The sequence below is a fragment of the Panthera tigris genome, chromosome B4 (genome assembly GCF_018350195.1).
Source record: "Panthera tigris isolate Pti1 chromosome B4, P.tigris_Pti1_mat1.1, whole genome shotgun sequence".
In the NCBI taxonomy this organism is placed as follows: Eukaryota; Metazoa; Chordata; class Mammalia; order Carnivora; family Felidae; genus Panthera; species Panthera tigris.
In genome coordinates, this window is record NC_056666.1 from 99,355,990 (window position 1) to 99,378,355 (window position 22,366).

Sequence of the window (22,366 nt, forward strand, 5' to 3'; positions counted from 1 at the left end):
AAAGGGATCAATTATGCAAAGACATGTGAGGAAGAAACTGCACGTAGATGAGCCTGCAAGTGCAAGTCCCAAGGTCAGGAGTAAGCTTGCCCTGTTAGAGGTGCAGCAAATGACAGCCTGGACTGAGTGCAGTGAGCACGGGAGTGCAGTCACTGAGGAAGGCAGGTGCCAGATCGTGCAAGGCCATGATAAGGTACTTTGTGTTCTCAGTCACGAGAAGCAGTTTGGGAGGATTTACATAGGCTGGCTTTATAATCTTTGTGTTTTAAATATTTTTAAAAGACTACTTTGGTTGCTGATGGAGAATGCATTGAAGAATTAAAAAAAATGGAGGGGATGGGTAAAGATCAGTTAGGCTATTGTAATAAACCAGGCAGGTGATGTTAGTTTAGCCTACAATTGTAGGAATAGCAATGGAGAGCAATGAATGGATTTGGAAATGATAGTTTAGAAATGAAAATGATAGTTTAGAGTAGATTAGATATGAGGATGAAAAGAAATATTGATGACTTAGATTTTGGTTTGAATAACTGTCTTGTGATATATTGAGGTTGTGAAGACTGAAGGAGGAAGACTTTCTTGGGGTGAGGGTGGTAAGAATATTATAATTTGAGGTGTGGTGCCTTTTAGCTATGTGGAATAGCAAGCAAATTAAGTAAACTTAAGTTGATATGAATGTCAACAGGGGAAAAATTAATTAATTGAAAACAACGTAGATTCTTTGTCCAGGAATTTGACAAAGTTGATTTATACCTGTATATTTTTCCATTTTTCATTTCGAGAGCTAAGAAAGAGACTAATTGATAATCATGAATTATAACAAAAAAGATATAGTCTGCAAATCTGGCTGTAATAGCTAATAAAAGTTGTACTTTTCAAAGAATATGAAAAATTATACTTTGTGTTATAGTTATAAAAATATTGATCCTTTTTCTTCTAAAATAGCTTTTCTAATTAAAATTAAATTTAAGTTTCTTAGAAATCTGTCTTTATATTATTTACCCTTATAAATTAGTTATTTGAATAAAAAATTCAATTCTTTTAATATGTAAATACATGATTTTTTTTCAAAATAAGGTAACTTTAAAATGACTATTTTGATCCTTAGAAGGATCAGGAGTGGTCATATACTCTAGATTAGAAATTCTTAATCTGGGACTTACTAGTGAATTTTGGTTAGAGGGTGAGCCCATGAACCCCTGAAATCGTTACCAAAAAATTACTTGCATCAGTGCTTTTTGGGGAGAAGGTCAATGGCTTTCATGAAATATGACTCAAAAGAATTTAAGAACCGTGGCCCCAGATAATAGTTACATGGAATAAATCCAGTCTTGTTAAATGATAACAATAAGGAAGGGAAAAATGATTTGGGATACTAAGGATTTTTTTAAAGTGACCTATGCAGTAATCCCTTTTTATTACAGCATCTCATTTGTGAATTTTTAAAAAATAATATTTTACCCTCTCCCACGTGTTTTGGTTATACAGATAAATTTAGATGAATTGAGTTTTGGGAGGACAATTAATCTCCGAGTGCTGCCCAAGCATTTATCATTTTTCTTTCTAAAATTATCAAACAGCATAATTTTTACCTTGTGCGGGCTGTAAGATTACTGAGCTTTGTTAATATATATATGGAAAAAATCTTATGTGGTTTCTTGACATGAGATAAGATACTTTTTTCTAAAAATAGTTTTTATTACCTCTTAAGTAACTGCCCTAGATGGTCTCCAAACAAGAATTTTCCTAGTTTTAACAATGAAATTCAACCTCAGGCAAAAAGTGATTTTCTCCTTTCCACCTTCCATAGTGTTTATCTCACCAAAACCTTTGAAATATTTCTTTTATTACCAGTTACATAGTCTATAAACACTCCATGACTCTTGTTGTTATTGCTCTTGTTATTATAATTTACTGTTTGGGCTGACACATGGAGTAATCAAATATAGACTTGACTTAGAACCCTGGTTTTAGTATCATTCTTTAAATTAATTGCTTGTTTATTTTACCAGCTGAATAAAAACTATACAAAAGCAGTCAGAAGACTAGAGGAATAGTTGAAAGATTTCTTAAAGCTCCCTCCATCTTTTTATCTAGGCAATCCTTAGGTGTCACATGGCCCTCTAGTGGAAGGGATGCTCAGCTGGACCGAGGCAACAGCAGGATATTCTCTGGGAATTGTTACCCAAGGGATTGCTTTTATTCAGGTAATCTTTATAGTTTGGATTAATTAGCTGGTTCTTACAACTTAGGTGATAGAAGTTTTGAATAGGTAAGGAGGTATTTTACAGTAAATATTCCTATTTGTGGAAGACTCACCTAGCTTAAGCCCGTGCCTTATTAAATACTATTGATCTTTTATTAAAGGATTGGTTGGGCATTTTGTTGTTATTGTTGTATTGTTACAGTTGTTGCCACTGGTGGTAGTGCTGTGTTTTGTTTGCTTTTTATTTTTTAGTGTTTTTTTGTTTCATAGAGTGTACTTTATACTTGATAAATAATCATCCCTCATAAGTAAAGCTCTCCAAGGCTCCTTATTCTTTTGTTTTTATCTAGTTTTTCACAAAATTTCAGTATTTTCCTTTTTTAAGTAATTTTGAATATTCATCTATACATTCTTAAAATTTTGGCAGACACAATTTTTCACTTTACTTTTATATTTAAAGTAGATAAATAGTGTAGAATATTAAAAAGAATAGAAATGTAGGTTTCTCACTAATGAGAAAGAAGATTTGAAATTAACAAGGGCAAAAAGAAGCATAGATCTAGAGTTGGGGGCGCTTATATCTTGTTTCTTCCTTTAAAACATACTAGTTTCATTCACTTCTACTCTTTGGCATTCTTCTTCTTGAGATTAAAAGCTACAGGTCCACAACTTGAGTTTCACTATTTTTTGTTACTGTTCTCATTCTCTTTGGAAATTTCTGGATGTGTGAATGAATTTAAGATGATAGTACAACAGTAGGAGAAATAGAAGTTGACTTTTCTTCTTCTTCCCTATTCTCTTCAGACCTTTGTCATTATTGAAATTAAACTGAGAGGTTTCTGGCAATTTAGTATTCTAGTAGGATGTTTTGTAGTAATAAGTATTACTAATAAAACAAAGATATGAAATAACCGATAAACTTGATAGCCTCTGATCCAGCAGGTGCTGAAATACCTACTTTTTGATGTACTTTAATATAAGCCAAAACGCAAGCAAAAATAGAATGTATAGAATAAGATGAGTAAATACTCTTACTGATTGCACCTTGAATGGGAGAGCATAAGTAATATGTAATGGTTTAGATTCTTTTAGTATTTGACTTTGCCTGATGTCAAAACAATGTTAGTGAACTAATTGTTCAGTCAGTTTATTTTTATGGGAGTGCTTTAAAAGTTTTTTAAATATGAATTTCTTCTACTTATCAGGGTGAATCAGCACTTGATTTGGCAAAGCAGAGAAAGAACGTGTGGATGATCAACCATTTGCAAGAGGCGAGACAGGCAAAAGGATATGACAATCCGTCCTTCCTTAGAAAGCTCAAAGCTGATAAGGTAAATTCATGACTGAAGTTTTTCAGTATATAATCTTTTTAAGTAAAATTCATAGGCATACCTTCTTACCTGAGCATTTATAGTTTTTAATTTTGCCATTGACCAGTGTGGCTAATTTGTCAATCATCAAAGGTGAATAGCATTAAGCCTTGAGTACCATTTTATTGTAGGCTGTTCTGGTGGTAATACTATTTACTTAAAGTTAATGTTGATCTATGTGTTATCACAACAGAATGACAAATTTTGGACAAAGAGAAAAGTAAAAGCATGCCTCATTTATTTATAGTTCAGACTTCCTTAATGCATTAAAAATTCATTGGTCCATTACTTAGACATGAGAAGAGTTAGATTTATAGTTTATAAACTTGCCTTTTTTCAACCCCACAGTTGAGAATAATGAGCAATTTTTGCATGTTGTATTACCTCTTTCATTTTACTACTAGATATGATATAGAGAATGGTTATTTTTTTATTTTCTTTGATTTTGCTCTGTCCTCTAGGATTTAGAGCAGTTTTTCTCAACATAGCAAACAAAGGCTGAGGTCTCATAATAACTAAGCTTGTAACAAAAGAGTCTTATATTACTTTGGAAGGTCCCATAATCTTTATGCTTTCATTTGTTTAGTGTAAATATTATAAAGGATTTTTAAAAAATACATTGTCAGATGAAAATGACTTTGTAAATTCTAGATGTTTATTAATATATAGTTACTTATTATAGCAATAATGAACTAGATGCCAGGTTTATGTGTTTGGATGTGATTTCTTTTATTTTTTAATTTTATTAAAAAGATGTATTTACTTATTTATTTATTTTTAATTTATTTTTTTAATTTACATCCAAGTTAGCATATAGTGCAACAATGATTTCAGGAGTAGATTCCTTAATGCTCCTTACCCATATAGCCCATACCCCCTCCTATAACCCCTCCAGCAACTCTCTGTTTTTTCTCTATATTTAAGAGTCTCTTATATGTTTTGTCCCCCTCCCTGTTTTTATATTATTTTTGCTTCCTTTCCCTTATGTTCATCTATTTTGTATCTTAAAGTCCTCATATGAGTGAAGTCATATATATGTTTTTCTCTAATTTTGCTTAGCATAATACCCTCTAGTTCCATCCATGTAGTTGCAAATGGCAAAATTTCCTTCTTTTTTGATTGCCAAGTAATACTCCATTTGTGTGTGTGTGTGTGTGTGTGTGTGTGTGTGTATTGTGTGCGTATGTATATGTGTGTGCGTATATATACATACGCACACACATATACATACGCACACACCACATCTTTATCCATTCATCCATTGATGGACATTTGGGCTCTTTCCATACTTTGGCTATTGTTGATAGAGCTGTTATAAACGTTGGGGTGCATGTGCTCCTTCGAAACAGCACACCTGTATCCTTTAGATAAATACCTCAGTAGTGCAATTGCTGGGTTGTAGAGTAGTTCTATTTTTAATTTTTTGAGGAACCTCCATCCTGTTTCCCAGAGTGGCTGCACCAGTTTGCATTCCCACCAGCGATGCAAAAGAGATCCTCTTTCTCTGCATCCTCACCAACATCTGTCGTTGCCTGAGTTGTTAATGTTAGCCATTCTGACAAGTGTGAGGTGGTATCTCATTGTAGTTTTGATTTGTATTTTCTTGATGATGAGTGATGTTGAGCATTTTCTCGTGTGTCAGTTGGGCATCTGGATGTCTTCTTTGGAGAAGTGTCTATTCATGTCTTTTGCCCATTTCTTCACTGGTTATGTGTTTGGGTGTTGAGTTTGAAAAGTTTTTTGTAGATTTTAGATACTAACCCTTTATCTGATATGTTGTTTGCGTATATCTGCTCCCATTCTGTCGGTTGCCTTTTAGTTTTGCTGATTGTTTCCTTCCCAGTGCAGAAGCTTTTTATTTTGATGAGGTCCCTCCCAATAGTTCCTTTTTGCTTTTGTTTCCCTTGCTTCCGGAGATATGTTGAGTAAGAAGTTACTGCGGCCAAGGTCAAAGAGATTTTTGCCTGCTTTCTCCTCAAGGATTTTGATGGCTTCCTGTCTTACATTTAGGTTTTTCATCCATTTTGAGTTTATTTTTGTGTAAATTTTTTTCAATGTTTATTTATTTACTTTTTTTTTAATTTTTTTTTTTTAAGGTTTTATTTATTTTTGAGACAGAGAGAGACAGAGCATGAACGTGGGAGGGGCAGAGAGAGAGGGAGACACAGAATCGGAAGCAGGCTCCAGGCTCTGAGCCATCAGCCCAGAGCCCGACGCGGGGCTCGAACTCACGGACTGCGAGATCGTGACCTGAGCTGAAGTCGGACGCTTAACTGACTGAGCCACCCAGGCGCCCCGAATGTTTATTTATTTTTAAGAGAGAGAGAGACAGAGTGCAAGCGGGGAAGGGGCAGAGAGAGGGGAGACACAGAATCTGGAGCAGGCTCCAGGCTCTGAGCTGTCAGCACAGAGCATGATGCAGGGCTCGAACCCACCGATCGCGAGATCATGACCTGAGCTGAAGTGAGACACTTAACCTTCTGAGCCACCCAGGCGCCCCTAATTTCTTTCAAAAAAGAGAGAACAGTTTAGCACAGTTTTATTAATGTTTGTATATTACTGGGATCAGTTCAGAAATTGAATATTCCTGTTTTTGTTTTTGTTGGTTTTTTTTTTGCTTTAGTATTTGTAAATACACTACATTTTTAAAAAAGATTACTCAATAAAAATATATGATGGTTGAGGGCTTTGTGAAACGAAGTATTTGTAATTATGTAGATTGTTGTCTTTTCCTCCTATTAGAAATATTTAAGTCATAAACATGACTTGATTTGCTGTTCTGTACAGTATATTCTGTATTTAAACAAGAAACAGTGGCATGTAGGATTCAGTAGTATTTTTCTAAAAATAAGTAAGTCATCCCAAAGGGGGAAAAATATTTTTGGACAGTGCTAGTAGATTAGATAGATGCAGAGAAAATCTTGATTTCAGAAAACTGTTTTAAAAGTTGTTGGATTTTTTTATATGTTTTTTAATGTTTATTTTTTTTTTGAGAGAGAAAGAGCGCGTGCATGCATGAGCGGGGAAGGAGCAGAGAGAGAGAGAGAGAGGGAGACATAGAATCCAAAGCAGCTCCAGGTTCTGAGCTGTCAGCACAGAGCCTGGCATAGGGCTTGAACCCACAGACTGTGAGATCATGACCTGAGCCAAAGTTGGCCATTTAACCAACTGAGCCACCCAGGTACCCCAAGAGTTCTTGGATTTTTAAGGTTAAAAAGTTTTAGTTAGGCAGATTTATGGCTAAATAAATGCTTAACAATAAGTTAGAGGGAAATCTCTATTATTTCTCAACACTTAAAAACCCATGATCCCTTTTGTTAACAATGGTAATCTCACATATTGTCCTCTTTAATATTGTTTATTGATATATATGAAAATAAATCTGGGAAGATGGAGTAGATATTCTTTTCTCTATACTTCTCCACTAAGTATAACTGCAAAACCTGGACATTATGTACAAAATATTTAAATGTAGGAAGATTCTGGGAGATGGAGAGAAAAAGGCAGAGTGGTCAGGGAGCTCAGGACCTGAAGAATGACATAGTGGTTAGTTTCCTGTGTTTTGTTTTATTTTGTTTTTTTTTTTGCCTCAAATATCCCAAAAGTGGAGCTGACAAAGCCAACAACCTAGAATCACAAATGAATACAGACAAAAAGTCTCTAGCAAAATCCTCCTGTTTAGCCAAAGAACCACAAAAGAGGCAGCTTAACAAGATAGAGATTTTTAGAAAATAAATTTCTGCCACAGCTAAATATTGCAAAAAAACTGTGGCTCCATCCCAAATCATACCAACAAAGACCATCAGACTTCCACCCTTACCAGGCTGTAATGAGCTGTCCCATCTTATCTCCTGGGATGGTGTCAGAGAAGGCTAAATAAAGATTTGGCACTTTCACCCCCACTGGTCGTTAATGAGGTCCCATCCCCTGCTCTATCAGGGAAGACCACAGAGGAAACAATAATGAGGCACTTCTAACCCTCCCAGCCAGGGAGGTATAAGTAGAGGTATAGTGAGAGTTGGAAGTTCCACCTTTGCCCAACAGTAATTAGGAGCCCCCCCTTCTCGGGTGTCAGTGGAGTCCAAGTTGAGATCTGAGCTTCATTCACATCACCTGGCAGTATTGGGAAGGTGCATCACTCCCTCCTTCCGCCATGCTGCATCAGAGGAATCCATCTAAAAGAAAAGGTTTAATAAGATCCAGTGTCTGATAATACCCAAAATCCAAAATGTCCAGGTTTCAAAGGAAAATCACTCATCATACCAATAACCAAGAAGATCTGAAACTGATAAAAAGAGAATCAAGTAGGTACCAACAACATGATGACAGAGATGTTAGAATTATCTGACACAATATTTCAAAACAGCCATTAAAAAGACTTCAGTGAATAATTATGAACATGCTTGAAACAAAGGAAAAATAGTCTCAGCAAAGAAATAGAAATATAGAAATAGAATATACAGAAGAACCAAATGGAAATTTTAAAACTGAAAATTACAATAACCAAATGTACAAAACTCAGTGAATGGGCTCAGCAGCAGAATAGAGGGGAGAGAGGAAAGAATCTGTGACCTTGAAGATAGAACAATAAAAATTATACATTCTGAATGACAAAAGGGAATAAATTGAAAAAAATGAACAGAGCCTAAGGAACCTGTGGTTATAACAGAGTATCTGATATTGATATGTTTGGTGTCCCAGAAGAAGAAGAGCAGGAGGGTGGAACTAAAAAAGTACTCAAAAGATATAATGGCCCATAAAACCCCCAAATTTGTCAAAAGACAGACCTACAGAATAAGAACTGGAACATACCCTAAACAGAATAAACTCAAAGAAATCCTGCCTGAACACATCATAGTCAAAATTCTGGAAACAAAAGACCAAAAAATAAAATTCTTGAAATCCCCTTACCAGCAGAGGTGAAACAGTTCAGACGACCCTGGAATTCTTATCAGAAACCATAGAGGCCAGAAGAAACTGGCACACATTTTTCATGTGCTGAATGGAAAGAACTGTCAACCCAGAATCCAGTATCCAGTAAAAATATCTTTCAGGAATGAAGGAGAAATCATCACCTTCCTCAGATAAAGGAAAACTAAGAAAATTTGTTACCAGCAGACCTACCCTAGAAGAATGGCTAAGAGAAGTTCTTTAAACAGAAAGGAAATGAAAAAAAATTAGAAAAAAAAAAGGAAATGATAAAAGATCTTGCAATATAAGATCATGATAAGCCAAATTATGGGTAAATACCATGGACTTCTCATCTCATACCTTCTAAATTATGTTTGATGATGGAGCAAAAATTATAATACTGCTTGATGTGTATCTAAATGTGGGTAAAGAACATATGTGAGACAACTTATAATCAGGGGTGGGTAGAGAGGCATAAAGGAAAGTAAAGTTTCCACATTTCTCTTGAACTGGTAAAATGATGACACCAGTATATACTGGGATAAGTTATGTTTATATAATACTTAGAGTAACTACTAAAAAAGGTATACAAAGAGATAAACTGAAAAACACTATAGATGAATCAAAATAGAATTCTAAAAAGCTTTCCAGTAACCCACAAGAAGGCAGGAAAAAGAAAACAGAGAAACCATAGAGAAGAAGTAGAAAACAAAAAATAAAATTATAGACAAACACTAGCATATCAGTAATCTCATTACATTAAAATATTCTAATATACCAAGTAAAAGACACATATTGGCTTTCTGTATTATAAAGCATGACCCAACTATGTACTGTCTATAAGAAACTCACTTCACATGTAAGAATATTGGCAAGTTGTTTATATAGGCAGAATGGAAATGATATATGTTACCCTGATATCAAAATCACACAATGGCGCTACAAAAAAAAACAAACAAACAAACAAAAAAAAACTATAAACCAATATCCCTGATGAATATACAGTTGACCCTTGAACAACATGGGTTTAACTGTGTAGGTCCACTTAGATTTTTTTTTTTTTATATAGTACTGTAATGTATTTTCTCTTCCCTAATGATTTTCTTAGTGATATTTCCTTTTCCCTAGTTTACTGTAAGAATATAGTGTATATATAATACATATAACATACAAAATATGTTTAGCCAACTGTTTATGTTACTTGGTAAGACTTCTGGTCAAAATAAAAGGCTGTTGTTAAGTTTTGGGGGAGTCAGATGTTGTATGCAGATTTTTTATTGCATGGGGTTTGGTACCCCTAACCCCTCCATTATTCAGGGTTTAACAGTATACTCAAAAATTTTTAATAAAATGTTGACAAATAGAAGTCATCATTACATAAGAGGACTTATGTACCATGACCAAATTGGGTGTATTATAGGAATGCAAGGCTCATTTATTTATTTAAAACAACTTTTTCAATGTTTATTTATTTTTGAGAGAGAGAGAGAGACAGAGTGAGAGCAGGGAAGGGGCAGAGAGGGAGGGAGACACAGAATCCAAAGCAGGCTCCAGGCTCTGAGCTGTCAGCACAGAGCCCAACGTGGGGCTTGAACTCATGGACCGCGAGATCACGATTTAAGCTAAAGTCGGACACTTAACTGACTGAAGCACCCAGGCGTCCCTGCAAGACTCATTTAATATTCAAAGTTATTCAGTGTAATCTACCATATTAACAAAGAAGAAAAATCTCATAATTATATCCATGCAGAAAAAGCATTTGATAAAGTCAATGTCTGTTTATGGTAACACTCTCAAGAGAACTACAAATAGAGGAAAATTTCCTGAACTTTATAAAGGACATTTCTAAAACCTTCAGCTAATATCATACTTACTTGTGAAAGACTGATTTCCCAGTAAGATCAAGGACAAGGCAAGGATATCCCTCTTACTGTTTTTTATTCAACTTAGGGCTGGAAATTCTAGCTAGTGAAATAAAGCAAGAAAAGGAAATTAAAAGGCATATAGTTCGGAAAGGAAAAAAAAATTGTCCCTATTTGTGGTTGACATGACTGTCAGTATAGAAAATCCCAAGGAATCTGTAAAGTAAACCCCTAGAACTAATAAATGAATTTAGTGAGTCACAGGGTATAATCTATTTTATTTCTAAAAACTTTTTTAATGTTTATTTGTTTTTGAGAGAGAAAGACAGAGCATGAACAAGGGAGGGTCAGAGAGAGGGGGACACAGAATCCGAAGCAGGCTCCAGGCTCTGAGCTGTCAGCACAGAGCCCAACGCAGGGCTCGAACTCACGGACTGAGATCATGACCTGAGCTGAAGTCGGATGCTTAACCAACTGAGCCATCCACGTGCCCCCTATTTTATTCTATATACTGTAATAAACATGCAGACACCAACATTAATACAGTATTACTTAGAATTGCACAAAACAATTGGGTACTTAAGTGTAAATCTAACCACACACATAAAATAACTATATACTGAAAGTTTTTTTAAATGCCAATGAAAGAAATCAAAGGTGATCTAAATAAATGGAGAGATATACTGTGTTCTTAAAATGGGGGGTGTCTGGGTAGCTGAGTTGGTTAAGTGTCTGACTCTTGACCTCAGCTCAGGTCTTGATCTCAGGGGTCATGAGTTCAAGCCCTGTGTTGCGCTTTGTGCTGGATGGGAAACCTATTTAAAAAAAATATGTAAATTTTTAAATAGTAAATATGTCAGTTGTGCCCAAATTGTTATACAAATTTCATGTAATTAAAAAATTCCAGCAAGATTTTTTTGTCTATATAGCCAAGATTATTCTATACAGAAAGGCAATAGATCTAGGATAGCTAAGACAATTTTGAACAAAAAGAATCATTCTGTGCAATTTTAAGACCTGCTATATATCTGTAGTAATCAGGACTGTGTGGTATGCTTAGAGGAACAGATTCCTAGATCAGTGAAAGAGAATAGAGACCCCAGAAATAGAACCACAGAGATATATGCCCATCGACTTGATAGAAGTGCAAAAACAATTCAGTGGAGAAAATAAAACCTTTCCAACAAATGATGCTAGAGCATTTGGACCTGTATAAACAAAAAAATAAAATAAACCTCTACTCAGACCTCACACTGTATAAAAAAGTTAACTCAAGGGGCTCCTGGGTGGCTCAGTCAGTTAAGCGTCCGCCTTCGGTTCAGGTCATGATCTCACGGTCCATGAGTTCGAGCCCCACGTTGGGCTTTGTGTTGACAGCTCAGAGCCTGGAGCCTGCTTCAGATTCTGTGTCTCCCTTTTTCTCTGCCCCTCCCCTGCTCATGCTCTGTCTCTCTCAAAAAAAAAAAAGATTAAAAAAATTTTTTTTTCAAAAAAAAAGTTAACTCAAAATGGTTCACAGACTTAAATGTAAAATGCAAAACTATAAAACTTTAGGGCTATGCAAGGAGTTAGACTTCACATGAGAAGTATGATCCATGAAAGTAAAAATTGATCAGTTAGACTTAATTAAAATGAAAAGCTTTTGTCCTATGAAAGACCCTGTTAATTAGGATGAAAAGACAGACTACAGACTAGGAGAAAATATTTGCTAGCCATATATCCAACAAAGGACTAGTTTGCACAATCTATAAAGAATTTTCACAACAATGAAGAAATCAAACAATCCAATTAGAAAGTGGATTAAAGGCAAAAAGATATTTCACCAAAGAAGATATAAAAATGGCAGATAAACACATGAAAAGATGTTCAGTATCATTAGTCATTAGGGAAATGCAAATTAAAACCACAATGACTTACTATCATATACCTATCAGAATAACTAAAGAAGTTGCAGCAACACCAAATGCTGGTGAGGGTACAGAGAGATCACTCCAGATGATTCCTACATTGCTGGTGGGAATGTAAAACAATACGGTACTCTGGAGAACAGTTTGAGAGTTTCTTTTTTAAAAACTTAATATGCATTTACCGTACAACCCAGAAGCTGTACCGTTATGTACACAAAATCCTGTACCTAAATGTTTATCGCAGTTCTATTCATAATAGCCCCAAACTGGAAACAACCCCAGAGTCCTTCAGTGGATGAATGGTTAAACTGTGATACATTCATACCATGGAATGTTCTTTAATAATAAAAAGAAGTGAACTAAGGATATATGCAATAATATGGATCAATGTCTAGACAATTATTTTGAATAAAACTAATCCCATAAGGTTATATACTGTATCATTCCAATTATATAAAATTCTTGAAATGACAAAATTATAGAAATATAGAATAGATTAATGGTTGCCAGAGGTTAATATACAGGTGAAGGTAGAGTAGGAGGGAAGTTGCTCTAAAAGGACAACATGAGCAGTCCTTGTAGTGATGGAAATATTCTGCATCTTAACTGCATCAATGTCAACATCATGATTATGATATTGTACAAAATATTGTACTATATTTTGCAAAATGTTAGTCTTTGGGGGAACCTGGGTAAAGGGTACTTGGGATCTGTATTATTTATTACAACTGCATGTGAACCTACAGTTGTTTCAAAATTAAATTTAATACAAAAATAGCTTACTGAATTACAGACTCTAGATGGTAGATACACAGGTATTCACCATAAAATTCTTTCAAACTTACTATATATTTGAAAGTTTCCATAATAAAATTCAAGAGAAAATAGATTTTTCATATCTACAAAAGCAGCACATCACCATTACATCTTTTTTTTTTTTTAATATCTTTACAGTATCATAAATAACATGGTAAGTAACATTTTGGAAAAGAAAAAGACAACTCTGGAAACCCCACACATGGATATTTATCCAAGTGAAATGAACTTACATTCATGCAGAAATCTGTATGCAAATGTTTATAATGGCTTTATTCACAGTCCTCAAATTTGGAAACAACCTTTATCCTTGAGCTGGAGATGGATAAGTAAACTGTAATACATCCTGTAATGGAATACTACTCAGCATTAATAAGGAACAAACTGCTGATACACACAACAACATGGGGGAGTGTCAAATGAATTGTTGAAGTGAAGGAAGCCAGACTTAAAAGAGTGCATCAGTATGATTCCATGTATACAACATTCCTGCAAAGGAAAAACTATAGGGGTAGAAATCAGATTAGTGTTTGTTACGGGCTGGGTCTGGGGGCATAGGTATTTCAGGACTTGATAGAACTGTTCTGTGTCTTAATTTTCATGCTGACATAACTGTGTATATTAATCTAACTTCAGAGTACCCAAGAGAGGGTGAATTTTACTGTATGTAAATTGTATCTTTATTTTTAATAATGAAAAAAATGTAGCTATTGCTGAGGGAGAACGAGTACCTTAAATCAAGGCAAGTTACAGATAATTTTAGAAAATACTTCTTTAAATAACACATCTACTTTCTCTGCCACCAACACCCACCCACACTTAACCATACACCCTGTCCTCCCTAGTTATAAATATTCCCTAGTGTCTTTTTTTTTTTTTTTTTTGAGAGAGAGTGAAAGTGTGAATGGGGAAGGGGAGAGAAGGAGAGAGAGAATCTTAAGCAGGCTCCACATGCAGCATGGAGTCTGACACAGGGCTAGATCCCACGACCTTGGGATCATGACCTGAGCCGGTATCAAGAGTCAGACACTCAACCGACTAAGCCACCCAGGCACCCCTTCTCTAATGTCCTGATATAAAATCCATCTGTGTTAGAGATGAAATAACAAATCAGAAGGGTTATTTTACTACAGCATAAAATTAAAACTCTGAAGTTTGTTATTCAAGCTAAAATTGCACACACTATTTAGAAAATGAATTACAGTGGCTAAATTGGGAAAGATACGGCCATTTATTTATATGAAAAAGTATTTATTTCATTAGAGGCCAACAGTATAAACAGGGTGCTACAAAAAATGTAATATCTTAGCTTTCAAAAAGGTAAATAGTGAGGAAAGTAATGTTTATGCTTTGACTTTTATTAAATCACAGCTGGAATATCTTAAATTGTTTTGTCACTTAAGGTTACTCCAGAGACTTGATAGCTGCCTATCAACTGTGGTATGTGTTACAAGGAAATAGGTTTTATACTTAGAAGTAGGGACTTTGTAGCAATTAGACTAGTACAAAAATGAAATGGAACTACCTCCAAAGTATTAAGTGCTCTGCTTTGATCTGTGTTCAGGGGCACATACTCTTCCTTCTATGGACTCTAGGACTCTGTAGACTGATTTTGTTTTCTATTTCATTTTAAGGTTTTTCATTTTAAGGTCATTCAAAGTATCTTCTTCAGGCTAAGCATCGGCAGGATTCTTTATCTGTTGTAGCTCTTAGAACATCAAGTTATTCTAGTTGGTCTTATCTCTAGTTATCAGTGGCCTGTTAATGGGGTGGTGTCATCAAGAACTGTTTTCTAGTTTATCCACGTGTTGGCAAGCAGCAAATACTGCTGTCTTCTATTATCTGATATCTAGACCCACTCCTATAATTTATACTCTCATTTTCCACAATTTTAACTGCTTTTAAATTGTCTATAGAAGACTGAGACTAGCATCTTGAATAGTGCCTGCGCATAGTAAACATATTTGAATGAATGACTTTCACTTTCTGATGCATGTTTCCACGAAGATAAAAGTGACTCACATTCAGATTACCTGAAACATGCAAACTTTCTGGCTAATTGTTTTGTTTTGTTTTTTTTTTCTGTGCAGGAATTTCGGCAGAAAGTAATGCTAGGAACTCCTTTCCTAGTTATTTGGCTGGTTGGGTTTATAGCAGACCTAAATATTGATTCTTGGCTCATTAAAGGGCTAATGTATGGTGGCGTTTGGGCTACAGTACAATTTCTTTCAAAGTAAGTGTGTTGTTTTTAACTATGTTTTTATCTGTACATGAAAAGATATAATTTGGACACTGCTTTGTAAAATTAATGTTTTGTATGTTTAGAATACTACCTTTATGTAATATATTTCATCTTAATTTAGTGTTAAAGAATTTTGGCAGATTTATATCTGAAATCTTTTAAATTTTTAATGTTGAAATGTTGAAATTCTAGAGGTATATTCAATGACAAACTCTAACATAATTTTTAAGTCTAAGATACAATTTAAAAACATTTCAGTAGAAGTAGATTGAGTTCGTTGACCTCTAACTAATATACATATTGCTTATTTCTAGGTAATTATAGCTTTAGCTTACCTTTTCATAGGAGTTATATTTTCTTTGGTCATAAGCAATATGCAAGAAGGAGGTTTGATTTTAGTAGTAAGGTACAGTCTGAGCATATGAAGTACGCTCAGCCTTTTTATTTTCTCCTCCCTCTTTTTTCTTTAAAACATTGTGATCTTTCCCTTTTTTTTCTCCTTAGATCTCATTTTCTAAAATTACCTATTCAGCAAACCTAGACAGTTGTCTATGATCTAGAACTTCCTACCTAATCTCCATTCCTTTAGTACTTTGTTTTCACCTGAATTTCCAACAAAAAAGAAAAAAAGAGTTCTGAAAATAATTCACATAGAGTATGTTAACTCTCAGGAATAGGCTTAATTCTAGGTAATTAATCTCATTTTAGTGTTTCTAGGGGCTCCAAGGGGTCCTATAAATAGGAAGACTTCACACATAGCCTACATGGATAGTTGATCCTGCCTATGTTTAATAAAATTCATTAATACTTTCCCCAAATTCTAAATTCTGTAAATAATGACCTTCAAATCCATTAAATTGGCCAGTTCATTCTGTTTGAAAAGCTGTACTAAAAGCTTAATAGGAGTGTGCAGGTAAGGAGAAATAATGAAACAGAAAAACTTGAGGATTGCTTTGTGCTCATTTGTCAAAATAATAATACATCTTTGATGAATAATATGCTAAATGATAGAGTTACTAACTATACTGAAGTGAATTATTGACTTAAGAGAATAGAAGTAGACTGAAATTCTGAGGCTGAAAAATATCTAGAATAGAATATAATTCTGTTGGTAAATTAGGATCCTCAGAATCTTGCTCACTTATTCAGCTGTGAACTCATTTATTATTGATTACCATGAAAAATGGTCTTGTTATTTAAGCATTCTGGATGTCTGGATTTTGGTTAAACCAGAGTTTACTATGTGGAACATGTGTAATTTTCATTTAAATAAATAATTCCTTTTTACAAGGAAATCTAGAGCTCAAATTTTATAAAACTTGTGTTTTGCAGATCCTTTTTTGATCATTCAATGCATAGTGCATTGCCTCTTGGAATATATTTGGCAACCAAATTTTGGATGTATGTAACATGGTTCTTCTGGTTTTGGAATGATATCCTTTGGTTATAAAGGTCTTATCTAAAGCAAATTTTGTTATTTAAATGAGTGTTTTATAATAATTTAACATTTGGGACTGAACTATCCATGATTTGTTGCAGTAGAACAATATTTCTAGAAAAATAACGTGTGAACCAATGTAAATATTGCTCTTAAATGTTTCATATTTAATAGATTGCTTTTGACAGCCGCTTTTGATAACAATATCAGAAATAATAATAGTAGCTACTATTTAGTATTTGAGTGTTTAAAGGGTATTTTCTTAAATACTTTGTACTCGTTTAGTACACATTCTATATGTTAATATTGTTATCTCCATTTTATACATGAGAAAATTTAGGCTTAAATAGGTTAAGCTGTTATCCTTGCCCAAGGCTACACAGCTAGTCTCTGGTAAGGCTGGGATTGAAACACATACTTGTCTGCTTCTATAACACCTATTCAAAACCTTTACTAAACTGTGATTTTCGTGTTTTATTACCAGACTATGTACTCTAAATATTTTCTTAATATCACAACTTTTTATTTTGTTGTGGAGGATAACAGTTAATTTCCTTTTGCTTTATGAAAAAGCACACAGTGCTGTATCTTCAAATATTTGCTAATTATTTCAATGTAGTATACTTTTACAAAAGTAATATAATCTGAAATTGTAAATGTGTGGGTGCATGTGTGTGTATCAAAGAAATAAGGACAGGGTCACCTTTTGATATTTTTACATAGAAAAAGCTCAATCATTAAGACAGTCTGTTTTATTAAAATAAAGGCACATGTTTCACAAATGTCTGTACTAAAATCATTTTTTAAAACATTACTATAAAAAATATATAAAGTAGATTTTAAGTAACATGCAGTTTTTGGTGACTTATAGCTATTCTGAACGATTTTAATTACTATCTAGTTTCACTTCACAGTCGTGCATGTTATAACATTGTGTTCTTTTTGTTGTCTGTGTTTTAAACAAAAACAAAATACTGGAAAAAAATGCTTATTTTGAGACTGAGGCACAGTCTTAACGTTTTTACAACGTTACATGATTACTTTCAGAAAGTGGAGTGCTTTTTAAATATTTTTTTAGCGTAAGTATCTTTTGAAATGTTGCCATGTGACAGTTTTCACTAGCTCATTCTGCATTGTACTAAACTTTGACATAAACATTATTCAAGGGTTTATTAACCATTAGAATTATCTTACTGAAATATTTAGTATAAGTAAAATAGATCTTCTTATTTTCATTACCTCATCTATTTTAAATTTATAAAAAGCACTGACCTCTGAAATGACTTTAGTATTCCAGACATACTTTCTAACTTTGTTTCCTAAATTGGACAGTAAATTTTACATCCCGAAAAAAGTCAGATTGACATTTCAGAATAATTTTAGACTGTTGCTGTTCTCTTAATCTGTTGTGCATATAAGTGGAGAAAAGCTGGAAAATTAATAAATTATAAATATTGAAAACTTCATGCCAGAGAGTTTTATGTAGTCTGACTTGAGTTTTTTGTTCCTTTTTTGGAGACAATAAATAGCTATGCAAGTTTCTAAGCTAGGGAGTTGAGAATGTGAGAGGTAGATTTTGAGAGGAAGGTCAGCACAATCAAATCTATTTAACTTGTTCTATTTGAATAATTGTGTCTTTAGAACAGATTGGCATATAGTTCATTTTTTAGATGCACTGAACAAATTGCATATATTTTTCGAATAAAAATTATAGTATGAAAATACCAAGTTTCATACTTGTCTGCACAGGAGTGATGATCATAGTACTGTCTCACAGAAGTCTTGAGCATGAATGTAATAAAGCTTAGGATACCTGACATGTAACAAATGTAAATAAGTACGTGTTATTATCTTCTGCATGACTTTTTGGATCATTGTGTCTGTCTACATCAGTTTTAACTGTGCATTTATGGTTTCTTTTATTCAGATGTTTGTATATGTGTATATGCTACTCATAGAATGTGGAATGAAATCACAAATAACTTTAAATTCTGATTATAAAAAATTGTTTTATACTTATCTATGTTATAAAAGAACCATATCTCTAGACCTTATATGATATTAGAGCTATATTTTTTTCTTTTTAAGTATTAAACTTCTGAGACCAGAGATAGGAACTCAAGAAACCTATAGGAAGAAAACAGAAAGAACCCAGAATAATTTATAATGGAAGCACAAGGGGTGTTAGACAGGAAAGAGTCATGAGGTTCATGATATAAAATAATGATTAAGATATAGAGTTAAAATAGCAGCTGTTATCAGGGACTGCCTCTCTTATTGACCTCAGCCTCTCTGTTGTTGCTTGTACCACTTTCCTCATGCAACTCATGACTGCGTATGTAATTAAAACTGATTAGTTGTGGAAAATAAGAGTTACAGTCAATTTTTATTATTTGTAGTAATTATGTTCTATAAAGTTGCTGCAAACACTGAATTAGCAAATACTAAACCTATTGCTCCTGGAGAAGAAGAAAGTGTCAGGCTCTGGTCACATTTTTGTCCATCAGTCAGTACATAACCTTGGTTTTATGTGTGTTTCTGTTTCAGTACCAAATTTAAGATTTATCGTTGATTGATTAACGTCGGACTCACAGCCAGCTGCACTATAACCCATGCCTGAACAAAGCTTATATCTGATATTTTCTCTGTAAGGCACATCACAGCCCTCATGTGTTTAGGAACGTGAGATAACACCTCAGCACTTCACTAGGAGGCCATTTTAAACAGTAAAATCACCAACAAAAAACACAGGCAAAAGTGTGGCACAGAATAGACCTTTCAACTCAGCTGGCACTACGTGCATAGGGAGATACATATTTTTTGCTACTTTGCACATACCCATGATGATTAAAAAAGTACCGTGAATATTGATTTTAGGGTTACAAATAAATTTTATAGGAAGTAGGCGTGAGGATCAACTGTATAAACTTTAGTTTCTCATAATATACCCAACTTAAGTGTTATTGTGGTGATAATGAATTTTATATTGATATAAACTATTCTTACAAGTGAGTTCTTAATGTTTTCTATTATTCATTAAATAATTATCATCTCAGGGTCGCCTGGGTGGCTCAGTCGATTAAGCATCAGACTTCAGCTCAGATCACGATCTCACAGATCGTGAGTTCGAGCCCCATGTCGGTCTCTATGCTGACAGCTCAGAGCCTGGGTCCTGCTTCAGATTCTGTCTCCCTTTCTCTCTGCCCCTCCCCCACTCACACTCTGTCTCTCTCTCAAAAATAAACATTAAAAAAATAGTAATTATCATCTCCTATATACCTTATATTTATTCAGCGCTTTTTGGTTTATAGTTCTTTCAAATCTATTGTGTGACCTGGTTCTCAGAGCAATTCTTTGAGATTAGAAAAACCACACAAATCCTAATCCTGTTTTCCAACTGTTGGAAGGAACCCTTGAGGTTCAGAGAAGTTGTATGTCTTGCTCAAAGTCACATGGATAGGTTATCAAGAGTCTAGTATAGCACCCACCTTTTTGATGTGATAACAGTGTATCTTCAAATGTGAACATAATTTTCAGTTTTTAAACCTTGCTGGAAAGCAACATGTAGAAAGAGCTTTAAACATATCCTTAACTGGGGTGCCTGGGTGGCTTAGTTGAGTGTTCAGCTCTTGATTTCGGCCCAGTTTATGATCTCATGGTCCTGAGATCAAGGCCCTTGTCAGGCTCTGTGCTAGGCATGGAGCATGCTTGAGATTCTCTCTCTCTCCACCCCCTCAGTCCCCTTCCCCCGGCCCCCCCCCTCATGTGCATGCTCATGCTCGCTCTCTCTCTCTCTCTCTCTCTCTCTCTCTTTCTCTCTCTCCCCCCCCCCTCCCTCCCTCCCTCTCTCCTTCCTGCCCTCCCTCCCTCCCTCTCTTTCTGTCTCTCTCTCTCTCCAAACAAACAAAAAACCCTTAAACATTCATAAGTAAATCATAAGAGACAAGATCAAAAATGTATTTACAAAGCTGTTTATCATAGTACTAATAGGAAAAAAAAATGGAAACAACCTGAGTATCCATCCTGAATGGGAAATAGTTTTTATCAATTAGCTATGTGTAGTATGGGATAAAATCGCCATTAATAATGCTTTTCTAAGACTTGATGTGGGCTTATACTTAGGATGTAATAAGTGAAAAAATATATTAAATTATATTTACAGAGTGATTCTAATTTTAAAATGTGTAAAGGATAAGAGTTGAAAAGTGGGTACATGTAATGTTAACAGTTGTTATCTCTGTGTTAGATTCATGACTGATTTTATTTTGTTTCTTGTCCTTTTATTTGAAAATGTTGTTCATTGACCATTTTTCTCTTATAATCAGACAACTCCGAAATTCAGTCATAGCCAGTACAATCAGTTGTTTATTGTGTTGGCACCACTTGTGAAATATTGGTGATAGGTTATTAGAAATTTTATGTCTAAAAATAAATTAGTTTTCAGTCAGATTTTAAGCATAAACTGAAGATAGATACGAAGCTCTTCTGGAACTGGGATGACTACATATATAAAAGTGAAGACATTGAAGAATTATTGTTTTCACCATCCTCTCCTATGCATTTTTCTCTTAAGCATTTTTTCCTGTAGTTTACTGTTAGAGGACTTCTTTAGTTTTTTTGTGTGTATCTTTTCTAGTTTACTTGCAATATTCTCTAAGCTTTTTAATGCCTATCTTCAGGTATCCAGTCACCACCAATGGTGAATTCTGACAATATTACTATAAATATTCTTGTATATCATTTGTATGTGTGTGTGTGTGTGTGTGTGTGTGTACATATACACACACATGCAGGTGTCTCTGAAGTTATTAAAGATAATCTCTAATTTATTTCTTAATTCATGTGTATTTGACTACTCTGTATAATGAATGATGTGAGGGGAGCGTGTGTGTGTCTTCCTTTCTGCTTATTCAGGAACTCATTGCTCCAACATACCCTTTCCTCACTCAGTTGCAGTATCAACCTTGATATTTATCAGTTTTTCTCTACTCTGTTCAGTTTATTGATCTCTTGTGCCAGTACTGTACTATATCTTTCCTTCCTTCCTTCCTTCCTTCCTTCCTTCCTTCCTTCCTTCCTTCCTTCCTTTGTTCTTCCTCTCTTTCTCTCCTTTCCTTCCTTCATTTCCCCCCTCCCTCCTTCCCTCCTTTCCCTTTCTTCCTTCCAGTACACACAGTTATATCAGTTTTAGGTGTACAATAATCGTGATTAAGCAATTCTATACATTACTCAGTGCTCACCATTGTAAGTGTATTCTTGATCCCCTTCTCCTGTTTCACCCCCTCCCACCACCTCCCCACTAAAGCTTTTTTCTTAAATCATGATATCTGTTAGGCCAAGTTTCCCAGTGTTTTTGTTTCTCAGGAATGTTTTAGTTTTTTGGCCCTTTGTGCTTCTGATTAAATTTTTTAGGATTAGCTGTTTAAGTTCTGTGAAAAGCCTAATGCAATTTTGATTGAAAGTCTATTTAAGCTATAGAATAATTTAAAGAAAAGTGAATTCTTTTGATGTTTAGACCTTTGCCATTACAAAGTAACATAGACTGGCTAGCTTAAACAACAGAAATTAATTTCCTCACACTTCTGTATCAGGATGCCAACATGATTATATTCAG

At 34.4% G+C, this 22,366-nt stretch overlaps 1 protein-coding gene across 6 annotated transcripts in view; it reads left to right on the forward strand.

The window, feature by feature from the left end:
• ZDHHC17 (zinc finger DHHC-type palmitoyltransferase 17) overlaps positions 1 to 22,366 on the forward strand; it is a 103,900-nt gene that overhangs the window by 52,612 nt on the left and 28,922 nt on the right. For all 6 annotated transcript variants that reach the window (XM_042992803.1, XM_007088746.3, XM_007088747.3 and 3 more), the window contains 3 exons: positions 3,412 to 3,537; positions 15,163 to 15,305; positions 16,647 to 16,747. In XM_042992803.1, coding sequence (XP_042848737.1) covers positions 3,412 to 3,537; positions 15,163 to 15,305; positions 16,647 to 16,747 — 370 coding nt within the window. The remainder of the gene's footprint in view (positions 1 to 3,411; positions 3,538 to 15,162; positions 15,306 to 16,646; positions 16,748 to 22,366) is intronic.